Here is a 9,793-nt window from a genome sequence, read left to right on the forward strand (position 1 = left end):
ATTTCATCAGTGTTAGTACACCCTTCACCAACACAGATCACAACCTCACAGTAGCTGAAAAACTCAGCACCCTATGACAAGTTAGTAATGAACCTGTGCACTTTGGACCTTGAACTAAAGATGTATACCATCCATCACTGAGACCATTCTTGGAGTTTTCTAATTGGGTAGATTCTACCATGTACTACTCCATATACTACTAGCAAATAGCCTCAGAAAGGTCAAGATGACAGAATGAGGAATCAGAGTAAGACTTTTAATTAAAACCTTTGAAATGTTTTCTTTTTAAAAATGTCTGCATTTTTAAAGTAACCACTCCGTGATGTCATAATGAAGTGAGCCACTCCCTAAAGCATAGGATAGCAGAAAGATTGCAATCACAGAGGCAATCCTTCTAGGCCAGGAGTTCTTGGATCTGAAGCCTATGAACTTGGTTTTTAATATTTTGATAACTGTACTTCAATATAATTTGTTTCCTTTGTTATCCTATATATATTTATTTTATGAACTTTAAAAATATTATTGTAAGAAGGGGTCCAGAAGCTTCACTAGATTGCCACAGATTTGAGTCGATGACATAAAAAAAGAATGAAGAGCCCTTGATCCAGTCGAAATGTTAAAAATCACATAATTTATTTACTTTGAATCGGTGGAATAAGGAATAGAACCCCAATTTCCTCCTGGATTGTTGCTTCCATTTGCCTGCTTTCATTTTAACTGCCAATCTTGTAGCTTCTTCTCACTGTTTTGGGCCCAGTTTCTGCCTACAGGACCAACCAGCAGTCTTAAACTCACCCCCAAGTTTCCACTGGTCTACTAACCTCACCTCCAGACACCTCTTCTGATACCTCTTCATGCTATGAAGGTGACTGTGGATTCTCAAAGGTAATGCCAATCAACAATCATTTATTAAGCACTTACCCCATGCCAGGCTCTGGCCTAGAGACAGGAAGACAAAAATGAAACAGTACCTAACCTTAAGGAGCTTACATTCTCCTACTAAGCTGGAAAAACTGACTCATCTCACCTCTATGGGTTTCGGTTTCCTAGCTTGTAACATTAGGGACTTGGTTGGGCTTTTTAATCTTTAACAATCCTTTCAGCTCTAGACTTTACAACATTGTAAAATGGTTCCCATGACTATTTCTGAGGAAGTTGTCCAAGAACCAACCAGACCGCTTAAGGTCAGAGGGGCTCATCACCAGCTTGGCTGCCCAGGTGATGAATTTTTCAGCCACTTCAAGAGGGGCTGTGATCATAAGCCATTACTATTTTACAATGTTATTTCTTGGGTCACACCTGGAGTGGCAGCTTCTATATGAACATCATCTCTGACTTTCCCACCTTTTGGGTTCTCTACAACCTATTTAACTCATCCTAAAGATGGTCTCTTTTTTTTTTTACATTATTCACTTACTGAATCATCTAGTACTGATAAACAGTTCCCCAGTTCAAGGTCCTGAGCATATATTGCTATATGTGCTCATTTAGGAAGGACTGCAATCACAAAGAAAACCCAGGCCTGCCTAATTGGGAAATTCAAGGATAGAAGTCAAAATGGACCATTGTACCCACATCTATCCTCATTAAGGATCAGAGGCCCATGAGAGAGGCCAAGATATTGGCAACTTAGAACATAGGACTGAATATTACCTTCCTCCACCCCCCACACACACACACACTTGGCTGAAGAATAGAAATTATCACAGCTCACATTTCCAAATCTCTTCTCCATCCCTTCTCTCATGTCATGGTCCTGACAGCTCTGTGAAGTAAAAACAATGATTATCATCCCCATTTTACAGATAAGAAAACTAAGCCCCAATCAAAGTCACGGATATGGTAGGTAGCAAAGTTTGGACATGAATGCTACTCTTCTGATTCCAAGTACAGTGCTTTTAGAAGGTAAGATATGGAAAAAGACACATATAAGCCTGGGTGTAAGCAAATACCTGCATGCACACACACGGTTCCTATAGCTCCTTCCCTGCCCAGCCTCTTCCCCAGGGTCAGAAGAGTAACCTCTAGTGAGAACCATGACCTTGTGAGGTTCTCCATACTATGATGAGGCATCCGAAGAAGTGATGCTTCTGGAGGCAAGGTCAATAGACCAGTGAAAACCTGAGGGTGAGCTTGAGACTGCCACTTGGTCCTGTAGACAGAAACAGGACCCTAAAAGTGTGAAGGAAGTATAAGATTAGCAGCACTGAAATGAAATCAGGCAAAGGAAAGCAGTAGTGATCCAGCTGGAAATAATTTGGGGTTCTATTCTTTATGCCACAGGTTTAAAATAAAAGCATACAGACTTCAAAAACTTGGACTAGAGCTTTTGCTGTTCGGTTGTTTACAGTCATGTCGGACTCTTCATGACCTCATTCGGGGTTTTCTTGGCAAAGATACCGTAGTACTTTGTGAGATCCTTTTCCAAAAGACAAAGTACAGGCTCTTAAATCTTTTGTATTTCTTGTACTCCAAGAAGGTCAAGTATGAATGTGGTATGCTGATATATTATATATGGTATGTTTTGTAAATTGGATTTACACACTGCCCCCCTAAAATCTTTTTCTGATGTCTCACTGCGGTGTGGAAGTGGCCCTGGGTCTTCAAAGACAATGCCAGGCGAGTGCAAATTCTGGCAGGGACCACTAAGTTGGATAGTCTTTTAAGTTGGGCCTGATAACAGACTCTATATTTACTGTCTGAGTACCAGCCTAGCAATTCCTAGGCAGGCTTATCACCAGACTGGCTGCAGGATAATGAATTTGGGCATGGAATGACTCTCAAACACAGCCTATTAAGTTGTACTATGAGTATACATGCAAAAACAATTTACAGAGAAGAATGACAATTACATAGCACTTTGTAGACTGCTCTTACTTTATCTTCACAACAACCTTGGAAGATGGGTGCTATCCTCATTTAGAGAGGAAGAAACTGAGGCTGGCAGAATAACTTGCCCATGGTTATATAGCTAATAAGTGTCCGAGGCTGGATTTGAACTCAGGTCTTCCTGACTCCAAGCCCAGCACTGTACCACCTAGCTACTTATTTGTATTACCTCCCTCTGAGTGGAGAGAATTATATTTACATAGACTCAGGTCTTCATTCCCCCAGGTCCAACACACTATCCACTGTGTCACCTAGCTGCCTGCAGACCTCTGGAATATTGAAGAAAATTGAATTTTTGAAAATTGAATCTAATAAAATTTCACTGGAATTCAGCATTTGGAAGAAAGCCTATTGTGAGCCATTTTTTAAAGTGAAGAATCTTTCTAAAAAGAGAATGCCTCCCTCTTTTGTAAGATTTGTAGGTTTGGAGTGTAAAATGAGGGGAGTTGGACTAGATGACCTTTTGGGTCCTTTCCCGCTGGAAATCTATAATCTTATGATTGCTAGGCATCCAGGTTTGCTTAAAGAAAGGTACACCTGTAAAATTGTTACATTTTAATGGAACCAACAAGGCATATGCCTTAAGGGCGTCCCTGAATCCAGGAACTGGGGAGAGTTCGGCGGAACATACTCAGGTGAGAGAGCTTCAGGAAACCTGGATCCTGGTTCTGCCACCAAAAGCTCATTACACGAACTTGTGCTGGTTCTTTCCCTTCCCTAGGCCTCGGTTTCCCAATCCGTAAAAAACGTTCTCTAATGGCCTTTCCAGCTCAAGTTTTATGAGTCTATGAAAGGCATCCCCTCCCCCTCTAAGCCATGAAATACAGAAATAGCGGTTGCCTACTTTCCCTCAGCCATTAGGGGTATGGAGAGGCAGCGGAGGAGGGCCAGGTCCAGGTAAGTGGCTGGGAGGTGGACGCCTCTGGAACTTCTCCACTTCCCTCCTCCTCCCAAAACAAATAAACCTGACTCTTCCCCACCCCACCCCCCTTTGCACACAGAGAGAGAGAGAGAGAGAGAGAGAGAGAGAGAGAGAGAGAGAGAGAGACAGAGACAGAGACAGAGACAGAGACAGAGACAGAGACCGAGAGACCGAGACAGAGAGAGGAAGACATAGAGAGAGAGACAGAGAGGGGGGAGAGAGACAGAGACAGAGACAGACAGACAAGCAGACAGAGAGACAGAGACCCTTCGCAGGCGTCCTCCTGGTCCAGGGGCGGGCCCAGGAGGAGGCGGAGCCGCATCTTTGCAATCGTCCCCCTTTTGCACGCACCCCCAGTCCTTCTCCTTCCTCCGGGCTGCAGCTGATCCCGGGACAGATACTCCCTCTGGTGGCCTCAAGGGCCCCCGCTCCTTACCCGCGGCAGTCAGGGCCGGGACTCCGCACTGACAGTCACCCTGATCTCGCCCTCCTGTCCTGGGCCTGCGCCGATGACCCGGTCGCTGCTGCCTTCATCTTCGACCCTCCCCCCTGCAGCAGCTCCTATTCCCAAGCCGGTCCCTATCTCCCCCGCCCCCATCACCTCCAGCCTCCTGAGCTCTTACCTCCCCCAGCTCCATTCCCATCCCCCAGCCGCACCAGCCTCCCGGTAGTCCTCCGCCATCACCCCAGCTCTCTGCATCTCCTACTCCCTTAGCCTTTGATCCCCACTTCTGCCTCCTACACCCCCCCAGCCTCCTGCAGTTCCTCTCTTCCCCATCCCACCCCTCCGTTAGCTTCCCTCAGTTCCTACCTTCCTTTCCCATTCTTCAGCCCACCCCAGCCCACCCCACCCCCACCTTCGCTCCTCGGCCCCCACCGCCACCCTGTACCCTCCTACCCTCAGTACAACCCCAACCAATTTTCTCCCCTGCTCCACCCCGCCTTATCTCATCTCGGCAGGGTTCCCAGCTTTCCACCTCCCTCCCGGAGCTGGAACCCAAGCCGAGGTGGCAGGGGACGCTGGACAGAGAGACAGACTGACAGTCTTGGACACGGGACTGGGCCTGGCACTGGCGCGGCGGGCGGGGTTAGGCAGCAGCGACTAGAGGAACAGCAGCAGGTGCTGAGCTCAAGGGGAGGGGGAAAGGAGGAGGCCCTGAGCTGGAAGGGGCGGGCGCTGAGCCGGGGTGGTGGTTGGAGAAGAGAGGGAGGAAGAGGTTGGAGTCCCCCGACCCTGTGGAGAGAGGCACGAACGCAACCAGAGGGCTTCCGGGGAAGGAGGCAGAGGAGGGGGGGGCTGGGACTGGTGGGGAGGTGAGAAGATAAAAAGAGAGTTACGGCTGCAGGAGGCTGGGCCTGCGCTGTGAGATGGGGAGAGAGGCCAGGGTCAGTAGGTAAGGGGCTAGGTTCAGTGGGTGAGGCTGGGGGTTATTGATGTGAGACAATGGAGAGGCTCAGGAGATGACTGGGGCAAGAGAAGCGTGTGGGAGGTGACTGATGGCCATAACGTCAGGAAGTGAGGAAGTGAGCAAGGGGCTGTAGGGTCCAGAGGTAAGGAAGGTGGGGACTTGCCTGTCGGACTACATGACTGCCTTTCAACTCTGACTTGGGGTGGAGGGGGTGACAAGCTCAGAAGGTGGGTCTGGGTTAGAGATTGACAGAACAGGTAGGGCTAAGCTGATAAGCACCGCCCCCCCCATGAGGGAAGCCTAGGGAGGGCCTAAGCCATGCTGTCCCGCAAGGGAATCATCCCTGAGGAATATGTACTGACTCGGCTAGCAGAGGATCCCACAGAACCCAGGTACCATGCCCGCGAGAGGAGAGCCCGCTTTGTGGCCAAGAATGGCAACTGCAACGTAGCCCACAAGAACATTCGGGAGCAGGGCCGCTTCCTTCAGGATGTCTTCACCACCCTGGTCGACCTCAAGTGGCACCACACGCTGCTCATCTTCACCATGTCCTTCCTCTGCAGCTGGCTACTCTTTGCCATGGCCTGGTGGCTCATCGCTTTTGCTCATGGCGACCTGGACCACAGCACCAGAACCGAAGTGGGGGAGAATGATGCCGCCTTCATACCCTGCGTCACCAGCATCCACTCCTTCGCTTCTGCCTTCCTTTTTTCCATCGAGGTGCAGGTGACAATTGGCTTCGGGGGTCGCATGGTGACCGAGGAGTGTCCACTGGCTGTCCTGGTGCTGATCGTGCAGAACATCGTTGGGCTCATGGTCAATGCCATCATGTTGGGCTGCATCTTCATGAAGACGGCCCAAGCCCACCGCCGGGCCGAGACACTCATCTTCAGCAAGCACGCAGTCATTGCCATGCGCCACGGCCGCCTCTGCTTCATGCTCCGTGTGGGTGACCTCCGGAAGAGTATGATCATCAGTGCCACCATCCGCATGCAGGTGGTTCGGAAGACCACAAGCCCTGAAGGTGAGGTTGTACCCTTGCACCAGGTGGACATCCCTATGGAGAATGGTGTAGGTGGCAACAGTATCTTCCTGGTGGCTCCACTTATCATCTACCACGTCATTGATGCCAACAGTCCCCTGTATGACCTTGCCCCCAGTGACCTGCACCACCATCAAGACCTGGAGGTCATTGTGATATTGGAAGGTGTAGTGGAAACCACAGGCATCACTACGCAGGCCCGAACCTCTTACCTTGCAGATGAGATCCTCTGGGGCCAGCGCTTTGTTCCCATCGTGGCCGAGGAGGATGGCCGCTACTCAGTGGACTACTCTAAGTTTGGCAATACTGTCAAGGTGCCCACACCCACCTGTACTGCCCGCCAGCTGGAGGAGGACCGAACTCTCCTAGACTCCCTCCCTCTCACCTCTCCCAAAGGGCCCCTCCGAAAGAGGAGTGTGGCTTCGGTCAAGCCCAAAGCCAAGCCCAAGTTCAGCATTTCCCTCGATGCCTTGTCCTGAGGCCTGCCTTCACTATGTGGGCCAGCTCAAACTCCCCAGGCTTTCCTCCCTCCCAGCACTCCCATATTTGAGTCCTTAGGGTAGAAACCTGATCCATCAACCCTGCATGAAGGAGGAGGGGAATGGCCTTTGGTCCAGCAGGGCCCTCTGTTTATTTACTGAGCTGGTAGGAGCTGGCAGTGATTTCAGGGCTTCAGTGTCTCCTGACTATTGCTCAGGGGTGTTATGGGGTATTTATCACTGAGCTATTTATGGGCTCACCAGGTCTCAGCTGCATTCAGCTATTTTTGTCTCTGCTCTTCCCAGCACTAACACAGGACTGGCTCAGGCCCCCTCAGGAGGCAAAGGAGACCTAGCCTGGGTTGGGGGAAGGGAGATTTGGGACAAATGCCCTAACCTGAGAGTTGGGGTCCAGAGTCCAATATAACAGCACTGACCTGTGAGCCAGCAATCAGCCCAGTCCTGAGGCAGGTGGGTGCAGCTTCCAAAATACCATCTTAGCTGTCCCTCTCAATATCTTTTCCCCCAGCACCACCGCCACCAACTAAGATTGCATAACCTTTCTTTCTCTGTCCCCACAATTTCCCATCTCTGGGGGAAGTAGGGCCCTGAGCCAACTGCAGAATGGGAATCTACATCAGAGCCATGGTGGAGGAGAGCCAAGCAAGGAAGGGAAGGATGAAAGTCTCTTGATAGAGTCCAGGGCCAGACAGACATAGCCTCCTCCATCAATACTTCATCTCCCAAAACCTGCTGATGGCACTGGGCTCTGGGGACAAAATGGGAGGAGGGTTCCAGGGTTTCTGAGGACAAGAAGAGTTTGTCACTGCACCGTCAGACATACTACCATCTAAGGGACCCTAGGTGTGAGGCAGAGGGAAAGCACGTGGGAAAACAGTCTCCCCAAGCATGGTTGCAATGGGTGCTGGGTGCTACAGGAGAAGGGAGTACATACTGGCTCGGGGAGTGTATTTCTATAGGCATTTGATGACTCAGGATAAGCATCAGTTTTGGAGTTGGAGTGAAGTACGATCCTGAGCAATCTTCAGTCTGGATGCTGTTACCACGAATAGGGAATGTGCTGAACAGGAATCAGATTATGCTGTGTATGCTTTCCCAGAACTGTGCCATCTCTGGTCTGTAAATAAAACCTCCCCCTCCTATATCCTTAACTCCTGTGTGGTTCTTATCTTCAGTGGCAGACATATCAGGGGAGAGAAGGTGTTGGTTTTAGGGCAGCAGCTGTTATAGGTGTTACAGGACTGCTTGCTGATTGGTGAACTACCCGCTGGAGAAGGGAGAACTGAGAAATGGCAAGTTATGGAAAGGACCTGGCTCTGGTAGAGGAAAGAGGCAGGGAACTGTCCCAGGTTTGGGGGGGGGGGGAGGCCTTTCTTCTTCCCCTGGCTAAAGAAAGCCAAGGACAATAGACTTTAGCAGAGAGGCCAAAACACAAGCATGCCAAATTGCCGAATAAACCCTGAGCTTCTTTGTCATCTGGGGCAAGGCCTTGTTCCCCAGCCTCAAACCCAGCTCCAAAATACTAGGATCTAGGTCTGTGTCTGGCCTCCCAGAGCAGAGGAGTGACTGCCAATCCCACCCCTTTGTTCACTGAACCTGTGTCCCAGGGCCAACTTCATACCCTGCCTGTCAAGAGACCTGAGTTCTGATCCTGGTTTTGCCACTAACTCTGACCTTGAGAAAGTAATTTCTCCTTCCTGGTTGAGTTTCTTAATTCCACATCTATCTTCAAAATGAAGAAGCTGAAGACTTGGATTCAGGTCCCCCCTCTTCCACTAACCACCTCTGTGACCCTGGGTAAGTCCCTTCCTCTCTCTGAGCTTTGGTTTCCCCGTATGAAAAATGAGGAGTGGGAACCTGATCACCAAGGTTCCTTCCAGCTCTAACATCATAGGATTCTAATTAAAGTTCCCCTGCCTCTCAGTTTATCCCAGTCCTTCTCTTGGGTTCTGGTCCCACCCCCAGGGATTAAGGGAGGGAGGATTGCTCCAAGGTCTGGAGAAGAAAGGAGCTCTGGCCATCCATGGGTCTGAGCAAGAAGAGCAGAGAGCTTATTGTGGAGCAGAAGAGTGGGGAAAGAAGGAAGAAGCTAGTGTGACATACTGACAGGGTAGAGATTTATTCACTTCTGTCAGTCTCATCTCTATTCCCACTGCTGCAGCAACCTTACAGGGTCTACTCCCTTAACTGGGTAGCTGACACCCATTGCCAGATAGACCTTCCTAATTCGTGACTTTGAATACAACATTCTCCTACTCATAAACCTTTAAATGCTCCCCTTGCCTACAGGAGGAAGGTCCAAACTTCCAAATGCCACTCAAGGTTCTACAACGTTCAGGACCCATCTTCTTTCCAGACCAAGCTGGGATCTTCATTATTTCCTATCAACTCTGAATATTACTGTCTCCACGTCTTTGGGAACAGCATTCCTTCTACTGGAATTGCCTTTCCCCAGCATCTCTGGGTAAGGCACAACTAAAACGCCATCTCCTATTTGCTTATTGAATTGACTATCTAAAGTCCCATAATCTTCCATGTTTATTTTTTAATTGAAATAAGCTCTATTGATATCTTTCACTTTTACATCACCTATACTCCCCTTTGCATCCTCCCTCCTCCTCCCAGACAGCAATCCCTCATAACAGAAAATTTTTAAAAAGAGGAACAACATGTAAAAAAAATCTGGCATCATATGCAGTGTTCCACAGCCAGTCCCACATCTCTGCAAAGAAGGGGGCATATACAGTCTCATATCTCTTCTTTGAGACCAAACTTAGTTATTTAAATTTCATAGCATTCTGTTTCAATTGCTTTGTTATTATTGTTCTTTCCATTAAATTATTGTAGCCATTGTGTTTTCCTGGGTCTACTTACTTCTCTTTGAATCAGTCCATATAAATTTTCCCATGCCTCTCTATGTTCATCATACCCATTTCTTACAGCACAGTAACATTCTATTACACTGTAATTTTGCTTAGTCATTCCCTAATTAATGGGCATCTACTTTGTTTCTAAATCTTTACTACCAAAG

At 48.7% G+C, this 9,793-nt stretch overlaps 1 protein-coding gene across 1 annotated transcript; it reads left to right on the forward strand.

Annotated features, from left to right (window-relative positions):
• Positions 1–3,921: 3,921 nt before the first annotated feature.
• On the forward strand, positions 3,922–7,913 carry KCNJ11 (potassium inwardly rectifying channel subfamily J member 11). Its single transcript, XM_021005300.2, has one exon. The coding sequence runs from the start codon at positions 5,539–5,541 to the stop codon at positions 6,739–6,741; it is 1,203 nt and encodes a 400-aa protein (XP_020860959.1). The 5' UTR covers positions 3,922–5,538; the 3' UTR covers positions 6,742–7,913.
• Positions 7,914–9,793: the final 1,880 nt, after the last annotated feature.

Source organism: Phascolarctos cinereus, unplaced genomic scaffold, assembly GCF_003287225.1.
Source record: "Phascolarctos cinereus isolate Bilbo 61053 unplaced genomic scaffold, phaCin_HiC Scaffold_9;HRSCAF=440, whole genome shotgun sequence".
In the NCBI taxonomy this organism is placed as follows: domain Eukaryota; kingdom Metazoa; phylum Chordata; class Mammalia; order Diprotodontia; family Phascolarctidae; genus Phascolarctos; species Phascolarctos cinereus.